This window comes from Sapajus apella, unplaced genomic scaffold (assembly GCF_009761245.1).
Source record: "Sapajus apella isolate SASKATOON/1434 unplaced genomic scaffold, GSC_monkey_1.0 scaffold20, whole genome shotgun sequence".
Taxonomy (NCBI): Eukaryota; Metazoa; Chordata; class Mammalia; order Primates; family Cebidae; genus Sapajus; species Sapajus apella.
This window is the reverse complement of record NW_022436960.1, coordinates 58,262-83,175: the sequence shown is the minus strand read 5'-3', so window position 1 is coordinate 83,175 and position 24,914 is coordinate 58,262. Positions and strand designations below refer to the sequence as shown.

The 24,914-nt window shown below is 44.1% G+C and overlaps 1 protein-coding gene across 17 annotated transcripts in view; it reads left to right on the top strand.

Moving 5' to 3' along the window:
- MARK3 (microtubule affinity regulating kinase 3) overlaps nt 1–24,602 on the top strand; it is a 114,327-nt gene extending 89,725 nt beyond the window's left edge. For 6 of the 17 annotated variants that reach the window (XM_032287280.1, XM_032287278.1, XM_032287275.1 and 3 more), the window contains 6 exons: nt 199–302; nt 10,467–10,625; nt 11,298–11,555; nt 17,029–17,055; nt 19,620–19,664; nt 22,983–23,933. In XM_032287280.1, coding sequence (XP_032143171.1) covers nt 199–302; nt 10,467–10,625; nt 11,298–11,555; nt 17,029–17,055; nt 19,620–19,664; nt 22,983–23,328 — 939 coding nt within the window. In that variant the 3' untranslated portion in view covers nt 23,329–23,933. Of the gene's footprint in view, nt 1–198; nt 303–10,466; nt 10,626–11,297; nt 11,556–17,028; nt 17,056–19,619; nt 19,665–22,982; nt 23,934–24,070 lie in introns of those variants that run through there. The other 11 variants (XM_032287287.1, XM_032287286.1, XM_032287289.1 and 8 more) reach the window with 10 other exon arrangements.
- Nucleotides 24,603–24,914: the final 312 nt, after the last annotated feature.

The window sequence follows — 24,914 nt, the reverse complement described above, 5'->3', positions numbered from 1 at the left end:
TGAGGTGGGAAGATCGTTTGAGCCCAGGAGGTTGAGGCTGCAGTGAGTTGTGGTCACACCACCATCTTCCAGCCTGGGCAACAGAGCAAGACCCTGTCTTTTAAATAAAAGATGGGTATTCCTATTTATGTAAATGAGTTCATTTTTTCTTATTTTACTGTATTTACCAAATTAAGACAAAAATGACCTTTTTTATAGAGTAACACAGCATCTGGCGGAATGACACGGCGAAATACTTACGTTTGCAGTGAGAGAACTACAGCTGATAGACACTCAGTGATTCAGAATGGCAAAGAAAACAGGTAGGAAATTCTACCTGTTTGTAAGAAAAGTTGTTTTTCCCAAGAGAAATGGAAGCATGTTATTTACTGCTTTGTTTTTATAATCATTCTCAAATTAAAGCTGTAAGTATTCTCTGAAGGTAAGTTAAACTTGTGTACTAATGTTTAGCAAGATACTAGAATTGTAAATTGTTTTCGTTGTCCAGAGCGTCATCCTCCTGCCTGGCTGTGTATGATAATTAAAAGCATTGGGTTAAACCCAGGAGGTTTCCTAGAGGAAGTAGAAAGTAAGCTGTGAGCATGTTGTAGGACATTGACTAGATGGAGATTGTCTTGTGCACATTAATAACTTGAAAAAAAACTGAAAGTGGGGGAAGATAAGGACTCGAGGCAGAGAGCCACACTTGGGAGAATGCAGAGCACCACTTAGCAGTTTACCAAAGGGTCCAGATGACTGAGTCTAAGTAGAAACACTGGGGAAGCCAAGAGAAATGGCCAGTCAGGCCTTCTGAATGCTTTTAATGTGCCTGCAGGGCAGGCATACATAGGATGAGCACGATTTAAAAGACAATGATGTAGGCCGGGCACGGTGGCTCAAGCCTGTAATCCCAGCACTTTGGGAGGCCGAGGCGGGTGGATCACAAGGTCAGGAGATCAAGACCATCCTGGTCAACATGGTGAAACCCCGTCTCTACAAAAAAAAAAACATTAGCTGGGCGTGGTGGCGCGTGCCTGTAATCCCAGCTACTGAGGAGGTTGAGGCAGGAGAATTGCCTGAACCCAGGAGGCGGAGGTTGCGGTGAGCCGAGATCGCGCCATTGCACTCCAGTCTGGGTAACAATAGTGAAACTCCGTCTCAAAAAAATAAATAAATAAATAAATAATAAAAGACAGTGATGTTACATGTCAGTAAGGAGAGTGTCCTATCATGCACGCTATTTTCTTGGGGTTATGAAATAAGAAAATAAGTAGAGTCAGTAAAATGGGATTAGATAGCCCCAGAGATTCTGAGGTAGGGTTAGTCTGGATGGAAAGAAAAAAGAGAAGTTGGAATGGTAGAGGATAATTAAATATGCTGTATTTTGTTGAGAACAAATTTCCCAGGCTGGCACGGATTTTCCTTCTTTGTTTTTGGAAGAACAGTATATAAACTAAATTCAAAAGTGTACATCATTCTTCTAACTTGAACATTGTTTGCATCAGAATTGTTTCTTTTGACATTTACTTTCTGCAGTTACAGTGTAAGGTTCTGTTTCTTTTTTTTTTTTCTTTTTTTTTTTTTTTTGAGACGGAGTTTCGCTCTTGTTACCCAGGCTGGGCTGGAGTGCAATGGCGCGATCTCGGCTCACCGCAACCTCCGCCTCCTGGGTTCAGGCAATTCTCCTGCCTCAGCCTCCTGAGTAGCTGGGATTACAGACACGCGCCACCATGTTCAGCTAATTTTTTTTTTTTTTGTAGTTTTAGTAGAGACGGGCTTTCACCATGTTGACCAGGATGGTCTCGATCTCTTGACCTCGTGATCCACCCGCCTCGGCCTCCCAAAGTGCTGGGATTACAGGCTTGAACCACCGTGCCCGGCAGGTTCTGTTTCTTAATCCCAACCTAGGTTTGATCTCATTAGTCAAATGAAATGTTTGATCACTATATTTTGTGACAGCCTAAGCAAAAATTATTTCCTCCTTCATCCTTAGTACCAAACTGATTATCGCTCCCCTGTTCCATAGGCCACTTAGGATTGAATTGATAGGAGTAACATCTGTTCTGTAAGATTATGGATATTATTCGTTGCATTTTTAGCAATATTTACATTCTCTTGTTCTCTTTTCTGACTTGCATGTGTGTGTCTGTGTTTTAACATTGTCTTTTTTCCTATGATTAAAAACTGTTAAGAACTTGAGTATAGCAGCTGGGGTAGATGGTTTACAGATAATGGTTGGTATAGGTATTTCCTAATAGTAGTCTACTCTTTGGTAGATTTGTATTATAGTTCCCTTCTTAACTCTCAAATTTCTTCTAGTTCACAAGTGACTTAATAGAAATAGCAGTAGAAGTCTTAAAAGTTCCTGTAGTCTACAGGACTACAAAAATGTTTCATGGCCAGGCGCAATGGTTCACACCTGTATTCACACCCAGCACTTTGGGAAGCCAAGGTGGGCGGATCACTTGAGGTCAGGAGTTCAAGACCAGCCTGGCCAACATGGTGAAATCCCCATCTGTTCTGAAAATACAAAAATTAACTGGATGTGGTGGCAAAAGCCTGAAATCCCAGCTACTAGGGAGACTGAGGTGGGAGAATCACTTGAACCCAGGAGGCAGAGGTTGCAGTGAGCTGAGATCACGCCACTGCAGTCCAGCCTGGGTGACACAGCAAGACTCCATCTCAAAAAAAAAAAAAGTTTCATTACCAAGTACTTCTAATGTAATTTGTACTTGAGTTAAGGCACTTCTAAATTCTGGATGTGCACCACCCACCTCCTTCTGAACTTCAGGTTATGTGACTGTGTAAGGTACAGAGTCAGTCTCCTCAAGGGTATTAAGACCAGGGTCTGCTCTTTGCTCCTCATCCTGTGCTACACGTATCATACACCAGGCATATGCATGTATACTGGTGCTCTTCTGATTCTCTTTTCCTAAAATTTTTCATTTCACTCTTTGGAGATAGTGTTTAAGACTTCTTTTATTTGGCATCATTTCCTTTCTGCATTCTCACTGGAGACAACTGCCGTGTTGGGCCCACTCTTTTGTTTCCTGACCTGGGCCTCATTGCCTCTCGTAGCATCGGTCATTGAAATACTTTGCTTTTGAAGGTGTCCTCTTTCTCTTTAGCCAAAGAGAGTCTCAGTGCCAAACCTTAAAAGACAGGGCCCATTGTTTTAATAATATTTGGATTTTCCTTTCCTATCTTATAAGTGAATTGAAAGACTGGAAAATTATTGGGTTTGACAACTGAACCTTGTGGTCATAATTTTTACTTGAGTTAAGGCACTAAATGTGACAGCTTTCCCTTAAAATCAATGCTTGAGTCTTCAGTGAGATACAATTAGCTTTCTCTGCACAGATGACTTCTTAGGCAGATTGTTCCTTTCCCTTTCTTCACCCACCCATATATCTTAATCTTTCACTAATTTAAAATATGTGTGAGCTGAAGGAAGCCTGGACCTGTGTTAACTTCTGAAATAAACACGTTAAGTTCCAATGTTAGCCTTAAATATTTTTGACTGTTTTCTTTTTTATATGAGTGTTTATACAGAATTTCAGCATGAGAATAATGATGGCTAATTCTTTTTAAAACTGTATAAAGGTTTAAACCAAAGACTCCACGTATCTTAAGCCCTTACTACCTTCAAAATCCTACTGTAAACATAGGATATGTTAAAGGCTTACCAAATGCAGGGCTTTTTTCTCTTGCCATAGGCAATATAATTAATTTTAATAGTTTTTTCTTTTGAAAATTACTTTTATTAATTGGTTCTTACCAGCTCAGCCTTTGTTTTATCAGCTTTCTTGTGGGAACAATAAAGTTAATGATTTGGGGAGCGTAGGTTAGGACTGGGTGTTACTTTGGCACAGACACCTGTGAGTAGTTTTCTAAGGCTTGTTTTGAACCAGTCATACTGAAGGCCAGCCCACTTTCTGCTGTAATTTCTCCTTTCTGATGTTGTTCTCAAAAAATGTCCAGATTCCAGGTATGACTAATAGTTGGTGTAAACTAGGCATGAGAGGGTTTGATTACATCTTTAATTGTATGATTCCATTAAGATGGTATAGGTTTGCAGTGTGAGTCTTGAACCATGTAGTACTGGCACATAGTGCTCAACAAATGTTAGCTTTCATTATTAATTATAGACTGTTTAGCCAAGGCTATGAAGGTTTTTCTTAGTTTACACTGACTAAGTCTAATCTCTGAAGTTAATAATGTTGCTAAACAACCTACATAGCAGAGACATTCTGCCCCTACTGTTCATATGCTTTAGATACCTGGGCGAGGCTGTTCAGACTGCATTCATTTAAAGAACCCAGAAAGTGACCTGATGGTGTTACAATAATGCAAACAGAATTTTTTCTTTTTTTGAGATGGAGTCTCGTTCTTTTACCCAGACTAGAGTGCAGTGGTGCTGATCTCAGGTCACTGCACCTCCGTCTCTCGGGTTCAAGCAATTCTTCTGCCTCAGTTTGGGATTACAGGCGCACACCACCACACCTGGCTAATTTTTGTATTTTTAGTAGAAATAGGGTTTCACCAGGGTTGTCTCAAACTCCTGACGTCAAGTGATCCACCTGCCTCAGCCTTTCAAAGTGCTGCGATTACAGGGGTGAACCACTTCATCCAGCCCAGAATCCTTTTCAAAGAAGTTTTAGATACTGGATATTATTTTAAACTTTCAAAATTATAAAGTGACTTTATTATTTTATTCACTTACCCCACATCAAGCCATACACAGATTGAGCAGAGAAGGATTGGGGACACTTAGCATATATATATCTTTGGACAACATATGAAAGTTGTTTGTTTTTTTTTTAAATGGATGGAGTCTTGCAGTATTGCCCAGGCTGCAGTGCAGTGGCTGTTCACATATGTGATTGTAGTGTACTGCAACCTTGAGCTCCTGGGCTCAAACAATCCTCTTGCATTGGCCTCTTGAGTAGCTGAGACTAAAGGCAGGCACCATTGCACCTAGCTAATTTTTCTTTTTTTTTTTCTTTTTTTTTGAGATGGAGTTTCACTCTTGTTGCCCAGGCTGGAGTGCAATGGCACAATCTCGGCTCACCACAACCTCCGCCTCCTGGCTTCAAGTGATTCTCCTGCCTCAGCCTCCCAAGTAGCTGGGATTACAGGCATGCACCACCATGCCCAGTTAATTTTTTTTTTTTTTTTTTTTGCATTTTTAGTAACAACAGAGTTTCTCCATGTTGGTCAAGCTGGTCTCGAACTCTTGACCTCAGGTAATCCGCCCATCTCAGCCTCCTAAAGTGCTGAGATTACAGGCGTGAGCCACCATGCCTAATTCTTTATTTTTTGTAGAGATGAAGTCTTCCCATGCATGTTACCCAGGCTGATCTCAAACTCCTGGCTGCAAGGGATGTTCCCGCCTTGGCCTTCCAAAACACTAGGTTTACAGGCATGAGCCACCATGCCTGGCCTTGGACTATATTTTTAATTCTGCTTTTGCCCAATCACTGAATATGCTTTTAATCAGCAGCCAAAACATTTCTTATCAGAATGTTCTGATGGGGGCTAGAGGTCACACCCACAAATTCAAAGTGTCTATCCTTTAGTAACCTTAAGTGGATTAATGTTTTAGAAAAGCTAGTCAGCCAGGCGGGGTGGCTCACACCTGTAATCCCAGCACTTTGGGAGACTGAAACTCCATCTCTACTGAAAAAAAAAAAAAAGGATTAGCCAGGTGTGGTGGCACGCGCCTGTAGTCCCAGCTACTCAGGAGGCTGAGGCAGGAGAATCACTTGAACTCAGGAGGCAGAGATTGCAGTGAACGGAGATTGCAGTGAGCCGAGGTCGAGCCATTGCACTCCAGCCTGGGTGATAAAGTGAGACTCCGTCTCAAAAAAAAAAAAAGAAAACGTAGTCAAGATTGAGCACAGTGGCTCACAAGGCCTGTCATCCCAGCACTTTGGGAGGCCTAGACAGGAAGATCACTTGAGGCGAGGAGTTCAAGACCAGCCTGGGCAAAGTAGCTGGAGACCCTGTCTCTACAAAAAAAATTTTTTTAATTTTAAAAGATAGTCATGAATGCAAAACAATTGGGAAGATTAATAGGAACTCAACTTTATACAACTTGAATTTTAAGAAAAACATTACTATTTCTATACATTAAAGTTTAAAGATAATACAGACCAGGCAGGGTGGCCCACAACTGTAATCCCAGCACTTTGGGAGGCCAAGACAGGAGGATTGCTTGAGCCCAGGAGTTCAAGATTAGCCTGGGCAACATGGCAAAATACCATCTCTACCAAAAAGACAAAAAAATTCACTGGGTGCCAGGCATAGTGGCTCACGCCTGTAAATCTCAGCACTTTGGGAGGCCGAGGCAGGTGGATCATCGGAGGTTGGGAGTTCAAGACCAGCCTGGTCAACATGGTGAAACCCCATCTCTATTAAAAATACAAAAATTAGCCAGGTGTGGTGGTGCATGCCTGTAGTCCCAGTTATTTGGGGACTAAGGCAGGAGGATGGTTTGAGCCTGGAAGGCGGAGTTAGCAGTGAGCCAAGATCACACCATTGTACTCCAGCCTGGACGATAGAGCCAGACCCTGTCTCAAAAAAATTTAAAAATTAATACAGCTAGTATGAATCCTCAAAAACTTAAAAATTTTTTTAATTATTAAAAAAAGTAATACTGCTACTGTTTTGCTTAGGTAAATTGTGGGCTAGACTACAAAGTAAAACTATCATTTTTAACACTTTTCTGGGGGGAAATATTCTTCACGTTTCATAACAACTTGATGACCTTTTAGAATATATATGTACACCATTGTGATGTTGAGGCTGCCTGTTGTAAATACGATTTTTGTGAGCTTGATTGTACAAAATTGAAATTTGCAAACATCTTACTGAATTTACTGTTTCCTATAGCTGTTAGGCTTACTGAAGTCAGAAAAATCTATTTTGTTGCCTGCTTTGTGACACTCATGATGTGACAGGGATTAAATTTCTAAGGAGTTTATTTAATTGCCTTTAAAATTAGTATGTAAAAAAGTTTAATTAATTATTTTAATTTGAAACAGAGTCTCTCTCTTGTCACCCAGACTGGAGTGCAGTGGCATGATCTCAGCTCACTGCAACCACTGCCACTGGGTTCAAATGATTCTCCTGCCTCAGCCTCCTGAGTAGCTGGGATTACAGAGGCCCACCGCTGCGCCCGGCCTCAAGTTAACAATTTATAATCCCATTACTTTGGGAGGCCGAGCCGGGCAGTATGCCTAAGCTCAGGAGTTCCAGACCAGCCTGGGCCATGGCAAAACCCCGCCTCTACCCAAAAAAAATGTTTTTAATTTATAATGAGAAAATAAATTTATATTTCCTTCTTAGAAAAGTCTCTAGAGGATCTTTTTTTTTGTTTGTTTTTTGTTTTTTGTTTTTTCTGCAAAGCATGTGTCCACACTCTCTTGCCATGCTTGTATGCCTTAAAGATTTTGGTTGGCCTGTCAGCAGTGTGCTTCATTGGGAATCGATGCAGCACCCTGCCTGCAAGCTGACTAAAAGCCTTTTCCTTCTCCAGAGACTTTGGGACCATTTATATTCACCGGGGAAAGGGTCAAACAACTCCTGCCTCTCCTCCTTGCCCTGTTTTTCTTGGCACATCTACTGATACTAGGTCCCCATTTGGACAAAAAAAAAATGTCAGCAGCTGGAGGTAGAATTTATTGACCCTAGACTCCCCCTGAAAGGTAAGGACACAAGAGATGGTTGTATTTATCTATAACTTGTTAGAAAAATACATTTGTGTGCATTCATGTGTACATGTGTCTGTACGCATATACAAGAAACAACTGAGTATTTCTTTAAAAACCTTAGTCAGTTAGAACCATCTCTGTTGCAGGTGACAGAAAACCCAGTCCAAACAGGCTTAAGTATAAAAGAGCTGTTAGTTCATATAACTAAAAAAAAGTCCAGGGCTAGAGTCAGGGTCCATCTGCCTCTGCCTCGGCAGTAGTTCCATGATTGGGCTCCGCACCATTAGACATAACTTCCTCCCACACACAGCTGTGCTCAAGCAGAAGCCCTCAGGTTGTCTCCTTGATCTGGGTGAGACCTAGAGTTGCTTCCACCAAAGCTAAATTTAAATATTGTTGCTACAGGAAAAGAATGGAAAATAACGAAACAATAAATTTTTGTCTTTGTAAGACATTTGTTTCCAGTTCTTCTCCAACTGTATAAGTTCTCCCAAGTCAGAGGGCAGAATTCTCAAACAAAAATGCAGGGACAGAACTAGGCACAGTGGCTAACAAGGCCTGTAATCCCAGCACTTTGGGTGGCCCAGGCAGAAGGATCAGTTGAACCCAGGAGTTCGAGACCAGCCTAGGCTTCACAGTGAGACACCATCTCTACAGAAAATTTAAAAATTAGCTGGGCATAGTGGCACACTTCTGTGGCCTCAGCCACTCAGAGGCTGAGATAGGAGGATTGCTTAAGCCCAGGAAGTTGACGCTGCAGCATGCTGTGACAGTGTGCCAATGCCCTCTAGCCTGGGTATATAGAGCAAGACCCGCCTCAGAAATAAAAATTTAAATAAAAATGTTTTAATGTAGGAACAAGCATTTCTTCTTGATTTTAAAGACCTATCTCCCTCATGTTGGGGATGTCAGAATTCCAGTGGCTTATTGATTAACTAACCTTCTCTGTTAGGAGAATATTTATTGAACACCTGCTCTGTAGGCTTTCTGCTTATACTCATGGGAGGCACATTGACAAGATTTTGTGCTGTGTTTTCAGGGACGTCCCGCAGGGAGGGTCACTAGGATACACTGGGCATGCATGAGCTGAAAACGGAAGCGATTTAACTCTTAGTGGGAAAGTTGACCAGATAAGACTTCATGGAGTTGACGACCTCTGGTTCAGTTTTGAAGGGTGAATAAAAAGATACCAGCCCTCCATACCAAAAGAATAACTTATGCAAACATTTTTTGACCTGGTACTTGACCAATGGACTGCACATAATCAGGAAGGCCGAAAGTTGAGTTCCTGGAGGGAATGATAGAAGGCAAAACCTAGAGAGATGGCAGGGGCCAGACTTCAGGGGCCTGGGGATGTGTATTCTGAGTCGAGGAGACCGAACTTTATTCCAAAGACTTGGTGTTCTGTAGAAGCATGAGGGATGAGTGACAAGGTCTGGTTTATATGTTAGGAAGTTCTCAGCTGTAAGCTGAATAGATCAGAGGTGTTGGGGCAAAGGCAGGGGGCCCAGTAAAGTCTAGGAGTGAGGCTCTGTACTGAGGCCCTGGTGGTGGAAGTGGAGCAGGTGGGCCACCTGAAAGGGCTGCTAGGAAGTTGACACCAACAAGATGTGGTTAGTCTGGGTGTGGGGAGTAAGGGAAAGGAAGAGCTTGCCAGTTGGCAGGTTTCAATCCTTCCAAAGCATTTCTGCAGAAAGATTCTGGAAGAGCTGTATTCCTACTTACCCTTAAAGGAAAGAAACTGCCCTTGAATTCCAAGGACATGATGACTGAGCTGGAATTCCAAATAATGTGTCCCAGTGAGCACAGACCTCTAGCCACTCTGTCTTACCATGTCTGTAAACAGTTAATTTGCTCTGATGAATTTGCCCATCTTGGAGAAGGGGGCTCTGCTGACTTTTTTTGTTTTGTTTTAATCATGGAGTAAATGTCCTTTGAGTAGGAAGACTTTAGACTCTATTATTAAAAGAACATGGGAAGGCCAGACGTGGTGGCGCATGCCTGTAATCCCAACACTTTGGGAGGCCAAGGCAGGCATATTACTTGAGCTCAAGAGTTCAAGACCAGCCTGGACAACATAGCAAAATCCTCTCTACTAAAAATACAAAAAATTAACCAGGCACTTTGAAGCGCACCTGTATTCCCAGCTACTTAGGAGACTGAGATGAGAGAATAGCCTGAGCCCAGGAAGTTGAGGCTGCAGTGAGCCACAGTCATACCACTGCACTACAGCTGGGTGACAGCAAAACCCTGTCTGGGGAAAAAAAAAAATACCAAACAACATAGCATACTCTGTTATGTAGCAGCTAGTTCCTATATCTATAATTTTATTAGTTCATTTAAAATACATCAGTGTTGGCTGGGTGTGATGGCTCACGCCTGTAATCCCAACACTTTGGAAGGCTAAGGCAGGAGATCACTTGAAGCCACAAGTTTAAGACCAGCCTGGGCACCATAGCGAGACCCTGTCTCTACAAAAAAAAAAAAAAGGTAAATAATAAAATATGTTAGTGTGTTTTGGGAACATGTTGAGAGCATAGCATGCTGATATATTCATTTTACCACTGAGATTTGAATTGAGGCATCTCTTAGAATAGGTTTTATTTTGTGCATACCTCAGAGGATGCTGTCCCTCTCATAGAAACAGATATTCAAACATATAATCTGCTCTTTTCTTGGGAGGAAAGTATGTGCATTACACACAGGTTGCTCTGTGGTCACTGCTCCTTCATACTGTGTTTCTGCCTCTGCCTGAACCCAAACCCCTCCCAGCCTGACAGAAATGTTCGCTTACGCAGCTAGCCCTGCCTCAGTTTGTACCACATCTACCTGTCGGCTGAGACATCAGAAGTCGATGTCCATGTCAGCCTCTGGGCACCCCAAGATGATGTTACCTCCAATAGACAGTGAAGGAGATAACTTCAAGTCTATGTAAGAAAAATGCACATTCTTTGTGAAACTAATGTGTACCCACTGCTTCTTAATTTTGTGCTGTGGATCTTATAGTCTGAGATTTTGTTAGTTGTCCACAAGGTGTCCTTCTTCCATGTGATTTTAGTTAGCACATCTTGTCTCGTGATGTTCTCAGTTGCGTGTGTGTGTGTGTCTTCGTGCCTTTGCATATTACAAAGTGTGTAAGAAGTTCCTGCTCCTCCCAAGTTGCTTTCAGCATGTGGAATTTTATACATATACCATTTGTGTACTTCCAAAACTTTTTAGTTGCCTGTTCTTCAGTCACATCTGCACATCCTTTATTTCTTTCGTATTGGCACAGTTCTCTGTGTATAAGCAATTTCAGAGGGAAGCAAAGGGGAAAAGTGTGAGTTAGCTGTTCTCTGTCCTAGAATTTCCCTGCATTAATTTTGTCCTTGAAAATATATATAATACTTCTCCCTTAAACTCCATGAGGCTTTGTCTCATTATGTATTGTTCTGTTGGTACCACTTCCCACTTAACTTACCTTTTGCTCCTAAGTCCTATAAAATATCCCTTGGATCTGGATTTATTATACCTGATTTTCTCCACTGTGTATAAAAGGTATATTGTGGCTGTAAGTTTGTGTATGTCATGTTCTGAGACCTTCTTAATTTTCTGGTCTCACAGCACTGTTCCTGATCAGAGAACTCCAGTTGCTTCAACACACAGTATTAGCAGTGCAGCCACCCCGGATCGAATCCGCTTCCCAAGAGGCACCGCCATTCGTAGCACTTTCCACGGCCAGCCCCGGGAACGGCGAACCGCCACATATAATGGCCCTCCTGCCTCTCCCAGCCTGTCCCATGAAGCCACACCATTGTCCCATACTCGAAGCCGAGGCTCCACTAATCTCTTTAGTAAATTAACTTCAAAACTCACAAGGAGGTAAGTGGTGGTTTTGATGGTTTTGGAGTGAACACGTAGAGCAAAAGGAAAAATGCCTTTTTTGTTGTGTGAAGCCACTACTGCTTGGATGCTTTTCAGTCTGCCTTCAGCTCATGGGTTTTTGGTTTTATATACATCTAACTTTATACTTTAAAACCTTTAAAGTAGAAATTACAGAGCTCAGAGTCTTCATAACACTAAAAGTTAACTAGCATTTAGGAGGTTTTTTTTATTCTTTATTTACTGTTCCTTTTGCTCACATATCTATCTGCATGCCATGTTCGTCATAGTCGAACAGGCAGAACTTGAGTTCTGGTGTGGGTTGGGGCCTGGCACTCCGTGGCAGTCAGCCACGGAAAGACCATGTATGTCTTTCCTAATCATCTCCAGCCCTGGAGGAAAGAAACAACTCCTCTTCTCTCACTTAATTGTTGTTAAGTGGCAATAAATTTCTTAGAGTCCAAATGTTGAAAATTTCTCTCTCAGTCTTAGTAATTTATATTGAGAGCAAGTTAGTATCCTTAAATGGTATCATTTGGAGATAAAAATGTTTGATTTATTCTCAAAAAATAAAAAATTATTATTTTTGTATAAAATGCTCTATGATTCTTGGCTGGTGGTCCTGGAAATTTTCTAAAATGCTCCATGTATCTAGTAGGCTAGCATTTTGGACCTCAGTAAACTCTTTTTTTGAGACAGAGTTTTGCTCTTGATGGCACAATCTCGGCTCACCACAACCTCCACCTCCCAGGTTCAAGCGAGTCTCCTGCCTCAGCCTCCTGAATAGCTGGGATTATAGGCATGCACCACCACACTGGCTAATTTTTGTATTTTTAGTAGAGGCGGGGTTTCACCATGTTGGTCAGGCTGGTTTCGAACTCCTGACCTCATGGTTGACCCGCCTCGGGCTCCCAAAGTGCTGGGATTACAGCTGTGAGCCACCACACCCGGCCCTGGGCCTCAGTAACCTCTTAAGTGTCCTTTGAGATAACTTCATTTCTATAACCTTGTGTACCTGTTACAAAAGCCTAGAAATACTAGCTGTTTCAAGAGGAAGAAGAAAGTGTACGACTTTGAACCATAAACAAATAGTGAAGGGTGCCTTTCCAAGAAGGAACCCAGGAAACCCAAGAGCCCCTGCAGTTTTAGGACTCCCTAGAGGAAATTTTTTGAAATTAAGCCTAGCTGTGGCTCAGTCTGTCTGAGTTATCCTGCAGGTTTGCCTGGGACAGACCCTCTTATTTGTCATCTGTAGGTTACAGGACAGCAGTAGCAGTCTTTGCTGGGTCTGAAATGATCAGTTCCCTCCTCTGTTTTTCTGTATTCCCTATGGCCTGTAGCCTATTACTTCATTTCACACCATCTCCATTATCTAAACTGTAAGCTAAATATTACTTTTCAACCTCTGTAATTTCTTAGTAATTTTATATTAGATCAATCATCTGAAACCGGTGAGTCACATTAAAGTCTGATGTACTTGTTATTAGGACATGGAATAGACTAGGGAGTCTTTCTTTTCTTTTCTTTTCCCTCCTTCCTTCCTTCCTTCCTTTCTTCCTTTCCTTCCTTCCTTCCTTTCCTTCCTTTCCTTTTCTTTCTGACGGAGTCTCACTGCCACCAAGGCTGGAGTGCAGTGGTGCAATCTTGGCTCACTGCAACCTCCGCCTAGCTTAGGGAGGATTTCTGACATCCGTTAGCATTAACTGGAAGTCAGATGTGTCAGGTTCTGTTTACCCTCTTACTCACTTCTTAGCCCATTTATTAAGCACCTCATTTCAGACTTGTCAGAACAGAATGGGCTGAAGAGCTTTGCTAGGTTTGGGGCACCCCATGACCAGCCAGCAAGAGAGACAGTGAGTTCAACCTGAGAAGAGTCTGGTGACTCTAAGAATAAATCATTCCTTCCTGGCCGGACACAGTGGCTCATGCCTATAAATCTCAACACTTTGGGAGACAGAGGCCGGTGGATCACTTGCGGTCAGGAGTTCGAGACCAGCCTGGGTAGCATGGTGTAACCCTGTCTCTACTAAAAATACAGAAGTCAGCCGTTTGTTGACACATGCCTGTAATCCCAGCTACTTGGGAGGCTAGAGAATTGCTTGAACCCAGAGCGCAGAGGTTGCAGTGAGCTGAGATTGTGCCACTGCACTCCAGCCTGGGCAACAGAGAGAGACCCTGTCCCAAAAAAAAAAAAATCATTTCTTCCTTTCAGGGTTATCCCATGGCCTGTCTCAGGCCTCTCTGCCCCTAGCTCCTTCTTCAGGGATTGGGCCAAAATGAAATCTACCTCTGAAACTCGGGTGATAGTAGATGGAGCCAGACACTGTTCACATGGCTGCTCACCTTCCTGTTCCTGCCTAATATCAACAGGTGTTTTCCCCTCTGAGCCCCAAGCACAGGGGGAATGTGCAGCCCTGAGGCTTGGCTAAGTTCAGAAAGGGCAGCTTTGTGTTCATCCACTTTGTTCTGTACTTGTCTCTTTAAATAACCTCTTGCACATCATTAAAATCTTTGAGTTTGTCTTCTTTATACTCTTTTTTTTAGTCATTTTAAGACTAGCATTGATTTTATTATATGTATATAATGAAAAAAAAGAAAACGAGTGTCATTGATAAAAATATGAACTACCTCTTTTTTTTTTTTTTTTTTTTTTTTTTTTTTTTTTTTTTTGAGTTTGGGGTTCACTTTATCGTCCAGGCTGGAGTGCAGTGGCGCAATCTCAGCTCACTGAAACCTCCGCCTCCCAGGTTTAAGTTATTCTTGCGCCTCAGCCTCCCAAGTGGCTGGGACTACAGGCAACCACCATCATGCCTGGCTGATTTTTGTATTTTTAGTAGAAATGCGGTTTTGTTATGTTGGCCAGGCTGGTCTTGAACTCCTGACCTCAAGTGATCCACCTGCCTCAGCCTCCTACAGCCGGTGGCTTGAGCCACCGTACCCAGCCAAAGCTGCTTAGCTTATTATGTGCTAAGGTAGCTGTCTATATATAGAGATACAGACATATTCATTTTATATATATAAATATGCGTATACATCATACGTGGGCATATTTTATGTATAAAATGACTATATCATATATACAAACATTTATATGTATGAAATGAGTATATTATTATACACGTGCACACACACGTGCACACACACACTTATCTTCATAATCCACCCCATTTTATAAAAGAAACTGAAGGTGAAGTTCAGAGACATTAAGGCACATATTTTTAAAAACATCAGGGCCTGGTACAGTGTCTCAATGCCTGTAACCCCAGCACTTTGAGTGGTCAAAGGAGGTAGATCACTCGAGGTCAAGTGTTCAAGACCAGCCCGGCCAACATGGTGAAACCCCATTTCTACTAAACATACAAAAATTAGCCTGGTGTGGTGGCACACACCTGTAATTCCAACTACTTGAGAGGGTGAGGCAAGAGGATGGCTTGAACCGAGGAGGTGTAGGTTGCAGAGAGCCAAGATCACACTATTGCACTCCAGCCTGGGCAACAGAGTGACACTCTGTCAAAAAAAAAAAAAAAAAAGTAAAAAAATGTATCGGCTGGGTACAGTGGCTCACGCCTATAATCCCAGCACTTTGGGAGGCTGAGGCGGGTGGATTACCTGAGGTCAGGAGTTCAAGACCAGCCTGATCAACATGGAGAAACCCTTTAAAAAAAAAGTATCAGGCATCCTTTTGGCCACTACACTGTGCTTCCCTTTGAAAAGACAGTTGCAGTCATGACAGTTGGACTATATTTATTTCATATATTTGAATTAAAATTGGAAACTCAGGCTTCTTGTTTAAAAAAAAATCTAGGTGGTCATCTTATTTACAGTTTCAAGGCTGTTTCCGCCCCCAAATTTTTGCAGAAAGGTAGTCTTTTATCATATCTTGTTAAACTTTATTAACTGAGGTCTGTTATCTCCCTTAGTGTTGTACCTAATCAGCTATTGACATTTTGTTCTTAAAAACAATCAAAATCCTTGCTAGAGTGGTTGAAACTTCTTATTCTCCTTTAGCAATTATTGCTAGGATTAAAATTGCAGTTCCAGAAAGGCTGAAGTGTTTGTACTTAGATGCTGCAAGGGAGACCCAGTGTGGCCAGGTGTGAAGAGGGCTGGAGTCAGGAAGCCTACACTCTGCTTGGAGGGGACATGGCTTTGGAGAGCTATGGGCCCTTTGTAGTCAGGAGCAAAACTCTCTCCCCTTGGGATCAGGCCTGGCCTTGCTAAGAGGCTTCAGAGTCACCCATACCCTGCAGGCAGAACAGCCAGGCACACATGCAAATGCCTCTGCCCTCAGGTTAATCCTTGTTGCCATGAGCAGAGTACGAGGCCTCCACCTGCAGCTTTCTCCTGCCTCTTTGTACCTCAAGGGATTGTAGGAGGAAAAGATAAGAAAAGACTCCTATAGTAATTGACCAGTAACCCTGATTTTTCCCAGGTGGAAGATGAGGAAATGGACAGGCACCATGGCTCACGCCTATAATCCCAGCACTTTGGGAGGCCAAGGCAGGAAGATCACTTGAACCCAGGAGTTCTAGACCAAACTGGGCAACATAATGAGACCCCATCTCTATATACTTTTTTTTTCTTTGAGACAGAGTCTCGCTCTGTCGCCCAGGCTGGAGTGCAACGTGGCACTATCTTGGCTTACTGTAATGTCCACCTCCCAGCTTCAAGCAATTCTCCTGCCTCAGCCTCCCAAGTAGCTGAGAGCCTTCCAAGTAGCTGTGCCACCACACCCAGCTAATTTTTATATTTTTAGTAGAGACAGGTATCACTATGTTGGCCAGGCTGATCACAAACTCCTGACCTCAAATGATCAGCCCACCTCGGCCTCCCGAAGTGCTGGGATTACAGGCATGAGCCACCGTGCCTGACCATTTTTTAATTTAAATGGCCAGGCTTGGTGGCTCACGCCTGTAATCCCAGCACTTCGGGAGGCCGAGGCGGTCAGATCACAAGGTCAGGAGATCGAGACGATCCTGGCCAACATGGTGAAACCCCATCTCTACTAAAAATAAAAAAACTTGCTGGGTGTGGTGGCACATGCATGTAATCCCAGCTACTCAGGAGGCTGAGGAATGAGAATTGTTTGAACCCAAGAGGTGAAGGTTGCAGTGAGCCAAGATTACACCACTGCACTCCAGCCTGGGCAACAGAGTGAGACTCTGTCTTTTGAAAAAAAAAAAAAAAAAAAAGTGTGCCCATCTGAAGAACTTCAATTACAGCTGCTGTCAATATTTACTGCTAAACTTTTTCTTACTTTTTTGATATTTCTAATTAAAAGATCACATACTCATTTAATTACCTGTAATAATTTTAATTTTTCAACAAATGTCAGCATTTCTTTGTTGATTGGCCAGAGGAGGAACCCTGCTTTGTTTTTTGTTTTCTCTCTGTAATTGATTAGATTTTCTGTTTGATTTGTGCAAGTTGTTTTTGTTAATTTTTTTTTTTTTTTTTAATTTATTTCTTTTAGAAACATGTCATTCAGGTTTATCAAAAGGTAGGATTTATATATACACATTTATTTTTCAATCCTCACTCCCAAATGGCTCCTGCAATTAACATCAGGTTTGGCTTTCTGGCCTCGTGTTTTCTTTATAAACTAAACTTTCTGCTGAGAACTAAATACTTAATTCCTTGAAAGGAAACTGGAAAGAAATAGATTAACTCTGTCAGGCATTTTAAAGGGACTATAGCACCCATGCAACAAAAGGCCTATGCATGCTCTGTGTATTTTCTTTCTTTGGTAGAATTATTTAGCATCCAAATAATTCTGTCTTCATACTAATAACACTTAGCATGCTCCTGTTTGAAGAATGAGATGCTCAGTAACGTTAATGTACAATTAATGATTATCCCCAGGCATACAAAAGGTAAGTGGTAACTGTGTTATCTTTGTTTCACTCAGGATTAAATTAGCAAAAGGCTTTAAAATGACAGGAAAATTAGCTAATACAGAAAACAGTCGTAAAATTCAAAGCTACAGCCTTATTTGATGTGACTTTTTCAGAAATGTGAACAGCTGCATAGCAGAAATATTTTAATATTTTCAGAATTGAAAGCCACTTTCCAGCAACCACTAAGAAAGAGTATGTCATTATTTTTACTTAAAGTGCTGCAATAAGTGGTGTTCTGATTTTATTGATAATTTTTAGGCCAGGCGTGGTGGCTCATGCCTGTAATCCCAGCACTTTGGGAGGCGTAAGCGGGCGGATCACTTGAACCCAGGAGTTTGAGACCAGCCTGGACAACATGGCAAAACCCCGCCTCTACAAATAATACAAAAATAGCTGGGCGTGATGGCGTGCATCTGTGGTCCCAGCTACTGGGGAGGCTGAGGCAGGAGGATCACCTGAGCCCTGGCAGGTCAAGGCTGCAGTGCGCCATGATCATGCCACTGTGCTCCAGCCTAGGGGAGTGAGACCCTGCCTCAAAAAAGAAAAAAATATTTTTTGATGGTGACTATCAAGAGACCAAAACTGTTGCTTTCTTAATGCGCACGAGGCAGGAAGTCTTTCATGGAGGGTGATGTTGTACCTCTGCCTCTCCAGTCCCCAGAAGGCCACGCTGCAGGTCAAAACTGTGGGACAAGCAATGTTGGCAGTTCCATCCTGTTATTATTTTTTAATTGATCTTCCCATTTGTCTGATTTTTCCTTGGACAGAACAGGTAATAACTGCATGTAAAGTCCATTCTAATAGACTCATTGGCTTTTAATTGGAAGCCTATTATACTGTGGGGAGCAGTTAGAAAGTGAGAATAACACCATTCTGAGGCCGAGTGTGCTCAGGGTGAAGAGCCACCAGAGTGCCTGCTGTGCATGCATGGTGTGCAGTGTGCAACGGTGTGGTGTGCGTTGTGTGCAGTGTGTGTGGTGTGTGCAGTGTGCGGTGGTGTGGCGTCTGTGTGATGTGCAGCGGTGTGGCGTACAGTGTGTGCAGTGTTCGGCGATGTGTGCAGGGTGCGGCATGGTGTGTGCGGTGTGCAGCAGTGTGATATGTGGTGTGTGCAATGTGCGGCAGTGTGGTGTGCAGTGTGTGCGTGGTGTGGTGTGTGCAGTGTGGCATGCAGTGTGCAGCAGTATGGCATGCAATGTGTGGTGTGGCATGCAGTATGTGCAGTGTGCAGTGGTTGGCATGTAGTGTGTGTGTTGGTGTATGTGGTGTGTGGCGGTGTGTGTGGTGTGTGGCAGTGTGGCGTGCAATGTGTGGTGTGTGCTGTATGCAGCAGTGTGGCGTGTGCAGCGGTCTGGTGTGCAGCGCATGCGGTGTGGCATGTGGCGCGTGCGGTGTGGTGTGGTGTGCCATGTGTGCGGTGGTATGGCTTGCAGTGTTTGTGGTGTGTGGCGGTGTGGTATGTGCGCTGTGCCGCAGCGTGATTTGTAGTGTGCAGCAGTATGGCGTGCAGTGTGTGTGGTAGTGTGGCTTGCAGTGTGTTTGGTGTGTGATATGTGGCGTGTGCGGTGTGTGCAGTGTGACGTACGGTTTGTGGTGGTATGGCGTGTGGTGTGTGCAGTGTGTGGCGATGTGGCATGCAGTGTGCAGTGCATACAGTGTGTAGCGGTACGTGCGGTGTGGCATGCAGTGTCCACAGCGGTGTGGCAGGTGGTGTGTGCAGCGGTGTGGCGTGCAGTGTGTGGCTGTGTGTTGTGCAGTGTATGCACTGTGTGGCAGTGTGGCATGCAGCGTGTACAGTGCATACAGTGCAGCGATATGGCATGCGGTGTGTGCGGTGGTGTGGTGTGTGGGTCAGTGTGACGTGCCATGTATGCAGTGGTGTGGCGCGTGGTGTGGCGCGCGGTGTGTGCAGCAGTGTGGCATGCAGTGTGTGCAGTGTGCAGCACGGAGCTGGCCCCTGTGCACTGCCGTGCAGCCTTGTGGAAGAAAGAAGCACTAGCTCAATCAAATGAGAGGAAGAGTTTTCATAAGCCCAGCTGGTGACTGAAATGTGCTTTGGCTTTGTTCATTTTATTGTGTTGGTGTTGGTATTGGTGGTCATGTACTAGCATGTAAGATTTCTTTTCTCTTTCCCTCTTCTCTCTGCTTCTACATTCTGTTCATTGAGGCTTCCAACTGAATATGAGAGGAACGGGAGATATGAGGGCTCAAGGTGAGGGAAATGATTTTTACTTAAAATTTTTTCCAGGTGTTTACCTCATTTCTGTGGCAGAGACCACACTATTTTCCTAATATTCCCTACTGTATTCCTGCTGTCACCGTAGGAGTTAGGGAGGTCGGCATCAGGTAGAGAGGGTGGCCACATGGGGGCACCAGCGTGCCATGCGTGCCATCCAGGTCCAGCTTGGCCTCTGCCCTACATTTGTGTTTGTGTTAAAAGCATGGCGGCAGCCGGCCATGGTGGTTCACGCCTGTAATCCCAGCTCTTTGGGAGGCTGAGGTGGGTGGATCACGAGGTCAGGAGATCGAGACCATCCTGGCCAACATGGTGAAATCCTGTCTGTACTAAAAATACAAAAATTAGCTGGACGTGGTGGCGCTCGCCTGTAATCCCAGCCATTGTGGAGGCTGAGGCAGGAGAATCGCTTGAACCAGGGAGTCGGAAGTTGAAGTGAGCCGAGATCGCACCACTGCACTCCAGCCTGTCAACAGAGCAAGACACCGTCAAAAAAAAAAAGCATGCTGGCACCTTCAGCCTTCCTGCCTGGGCATTAACAGCCTTTGGAGGTCTGAGTTGGGTAGCACTGCTCAGAGAAATAAGCCCCCAGCTCATTACTGATTCGTCACATGGTTCTATTCACAAGGAATAAAAGCAAAGTACTTAGTAGAATATTCATATTTCAAACTAGATATGTTTTCTTCTAAGAATGGTGATTATAAAGTTGAGTGTTTTGCTTTTTTTTTTTTTTTTTCTGAGACAGGGTCTCACCCTGTCATCCAGGCTGGAGTATAGTTTCTCAGTCATGGCTTACTCCAGCTCCTGGGCTTATGCAATCCTCCCACCTCAGCCTCCTGAGTGTCTGGAACCACAGGCGCTGCTACCATGCTGGCTAATTTTTGTATTTTTTGTAGAGATGGGGGTTTTGCCATGTTGGCTAGGCTGGTCTCAAACTCCTGGGCTCGAGTGAACCTCCCACCTCAGCCTCCCAAAGTGCTGGAATGACACACATGAGCCACCGCACCTGGCCTTGCTTTTCCATTTTGTGTAGTTATCATTGCGTGAATTCGGGTGGGAGGTCACCAGGCAGCCTTAGGACTCTGGGTCCCTAGCTCTATGTCTCTTCCGCTTGTGCCCTTTTTTATGCCAGTCACCAGCAGGCTCTTTCAGGTTCTTTCTTTTTTTTTTTTTTTTTTTTTTTTTTGAGACAGAGTTTCGCTCTTGTTACCCAGGCTGGAGTGCAATGGCACGATCTCGGCTCACCGCAACCTCCGCCTCCTGGGTTCAGACAATTCTCCTGCCTCAGCCTCCTGAGTAGCTGGGATTACAGGCACACGCCACCATGCCCAGCTAATTTTTTGTATTTTTAGTAGAGACAGGGTTTCACCGTGTTGACCAGGATGGTCTCGATCTCTTGACCTCGTGATCCACCTGCCTCGGCCTCCCAAAGTGCTGGGATTACAGGCTTGAGCCACCGCGCCCGGCCTTCTTTCAGGTTCTTGTTCACCATTTGCCCTCTTAGTCTTTCTAAAAGCCTGCTTCTGGTCATATGACCTTTCTAAATGAAAACCTTCAGTGACTTCCACTATTTCACCCAGCCATGTCCCTGCGAGGCCCTGAGTGGTGTGGTCCAGGCTGCCCCAGCAGCCCCAGCTCTGCTGCCCTATCAAGGCAGAGCACTGGGCTGAGTACCAGGCAGCATTCCCCCTCCAGGCCTGCCCATCCCAGCCTGGAGCAGGCTCTAGATCCTGGTTTGTTTCCCCACCCGTAATAGAAAGGTGTGGTAATATGGCCTACATGGGCATTAAGTAAGTTGAAGCCTGACCGCCACAAGTGCTCAGTAAATGCCAGCAGCTGTTGTGATGATGACGCTGTGCCTCCAGTTCCACTCAGTCTGTGTACTGTATTATGCCACAGACACATCCTGCACTTTCCTGCCTCCCCTTTGGCCTCTACTCAAAACAAAAACTCTTTTCCTTATCTTCATTGCATTTTGTTGAACTCCATGGCTCTTCATAGCTCTCCTCAGATTCAGGCCCGCCCCCCACCAACTGTGCCATTTCCTACTGGTCTCATTTCGCCTGTCATACACTCCTCCCACTAGGCAGGCTCCAACTCTCCTGCAGTCCTCTGGACGGCCACATCTTTCCTGTGCTGCCACTGTGGCCTTACCTTACAGTCTGCTGGCTCCAAATGGGTTTGAGAGCTTTTGCTTTTCTTTGTAACCCATTTAGTATCTAACGTGGCATTTTATACATAGGACGCTTCTCATCAATTTTAGTGGATGTGAACCAAATTAAATATTCTACTAGCAGGTTGGTGGCATGGAGAGCTATGTGCATAGGTAAAAATTGTAGCCCCTCACCTCTGATTAGTTGGCCATGGGTTGGAGTATACTCGAGGTGCATAGACTGTTTTACTCCCAAGAATGCTAGGCACTCACTGTCTTAATTGAGGCCACCAGATAGATACACACATGAGAATGTAAATAACGGCTTGTGGCAATAATGACTAATGCCAAGGAATGGCCGGTAAACCGTGGTGTTCCCTAGAGACCCATGCGTGGGCCCCACCGTGCTGCATCTCAGGCATCCAGACCAAGGCTTACTTTATGAATCCACAGGGCATCCACACGAGTGGTGTCAGTCCTCCACAGACAGACAGGCTGCCACATTGCATTTTTCCATCTATGCCAGTAGTAAGATTGTGTCATCTAAGATTTTTGCTTTAACTGTATAATTGGACGTTTAACAAAACAGAGGAGGAAAAACAATGAGGTGGGTAGAGCATCATGTTCAGCCTCAGGGCCGTTCATAGGGAGAGCAATTTTAGACTGCGGGTGTTGAGTCTCCAGTTATCCTGAGTGCCAGTTAGTGATTCACATCTGAAAGAACAGTGTCGCAGGAGAGGGACAGCCCAGGGTGGATGGGTGGGGTGGCCAGGAGCTGGCTGCCGACTCCCTCCCTGAGCTGGGCCTGCAGAGCCCAGACTTGGAGGAGTGGGGCACGCTGTCCACTTTGCCTCATTTCTAAGGATTCCGCTTAGCCAGCTACGTTTCTTCATTTTAGTAAGCACAGGAGGCTGGTGAAGATTTTCCACCCTGGTAGATCTTGATGTATGTGACTTATGAGTTTTAGGGGATCTGGGAAGAAAATAGATGAAAATAGACTGAGGTTACAAATGTGAGTCTGCGCAGGAAAATGAGGAGGTCAGTCATTGTGTTGCATGGAAGATGTGAATTAGGAACTAGCTAAAGTACAAGCGGCTGATTTTCCTGTGCAATTAAAAATAAACCTGCTCTGTGCATTTCAGTCGCAATGTATCTACTGAGCAAAAGGATGAAAATAAAGAAGCAAAACCTCGATCCCTACGCTTCACCTGGAGCATGAAAACCACTAGTTCAATGGATCCCGGGGACATGATGCGGGAAATCCGCAAAGTGTTAGACGCCAATAACTGCGACTATGAGCAGAGGGAGCGCTTCTTGCTCTTCTGTGTCCACGGCGATGGGCACGCAGAGAGCCTCGTGCAGTGGGAAATGGAAGTATGCAAGCTGCCAAGACTGTCTCTGAACGGGGTCCGGTTTAAGCGGATATCGGGGACATCCATAGCCTTCAAAAATATTGCTTCCAAAATTGCCAATGAGCTAAAGCTGTAACCCAGTAATTATGATGTAAATTAAGTAGCAATTAAAGTGTTTTCCTGAACACTGATGGAAATGTATAGAATAATATTTAGGCAATAATGTCTGCATCTTCTAAATCATGATATTAAAGTCTGAGGACGAGAGCACGCCTGGGAGCAAAAGCTGGCCTTTTTTCTACAAATGCACTACATTAAAGATGTGCAACCTTTGCGCCCCCTGTCCTCCTTCCATTGCCCTAAGAGTCAGCGTGTGGCCCCATCTCCATGTGCCTCCCGTCTGGGTGGGTGTGAGAGTGGACTGTGTGTGTGTGAAGTGGTCTATATGGAAGCATCTCCCTACACTGGCAGCCAGTCATTACTAGTACCTCTGCGGGAGATCATCTGGTGCTACAACATTAAAATTGCCAAGGAGGAAAATGCTGAATTACTGCTAAGAATTAACCTTAAGATTAGTTCATAGTTAATACAGGTTTACAGTTCATGCCTGTGGTTTTGTGTTTGTTGTTTCGTGTGTGTTTTTTTTTTAGTGCAAAAGATTTATAGTTGTGAACATTGCTTGTGTGTGTTTTTCTAAGTAGATTCACAAGATAATTAAAAATTCACTTTTTCTCAGTAAAATCTTGCATTGTCTCCTAATACTGTATTTAACACACCCTCAAGTTGAGCAAAAGGAATGTGTATGAAGGCTTGGAGCCTCATGGCCCTTAGCAGGGATCCCAACATTTTGTGATTACCAGCATATTTTTTCTCCCAAGGCAATCAAGGGAGAAGACGGCCCTCAGGGGGACCCAAGAAGAAAGGGGATCCAGAGCAGCTGCATCTTAACCCTGGGAGTTGTGGCACAGCCCTGTGGAGAAACACCAGGTCTTGACGGTTCTAGGTTGGTTTTCCGTGAAGTATGTAAATTTCCTTTCCCCTTTCTTGTGATTCAGTACATGAATCAGACCTGCAGCTTTGTCCAACACCTACCTATGTGGTTGTTTAGGGGTAATGAGCTCATCACTCAGTGAGTTGCCTTATTCTCACAGGGACGTTGTCACACTGGTTGGTGTGCCCTTTTGGGGTCTGGGTTTGTCGTTGGTCAGAGTCTGAAGGTCTGGAAGCCGGGCACAGTAGTTCACACCTGTGAGCCCAGCAGTTTAGGAGCCTGAGGTGGGAGGATCGCTTGAGCCAAGTAGTTCAAGACCAGCCTGGGCATGGTAAGACCCCATGTCGTCAAAAAATAAAAACATCAGCCAAGCGTGGTGGCGTGCTTGTGGTCCCAGCAATTCCAGATGCTGAGGTGGGAGGATTGGGCCCAGGAGGTCAAAGCTGCAGTTAGCTGTGATTTGGCCACAGCACTCTGGCCCGAAGAATGAGACCCTGTCTATAAAAAAAAAAGAAGAATAAGAAAAAGGAAAGTCTGGAGAGTCGCTCAATCAACCACAAATACTGTTGTCTATCTCTAGCATGGACAAGGCATTGTTCTGATTGTTTGAGATGCTCAGTGAGCAACACTGTCTCCTTGAGGCTGCCATTCCAGGCTGTGGATGAGTAAGTTACCTAGTATAGAGCACGCGTGAGAAAGCGCAGAGCGGGCAGAGTTCATCAGCAGTCTGG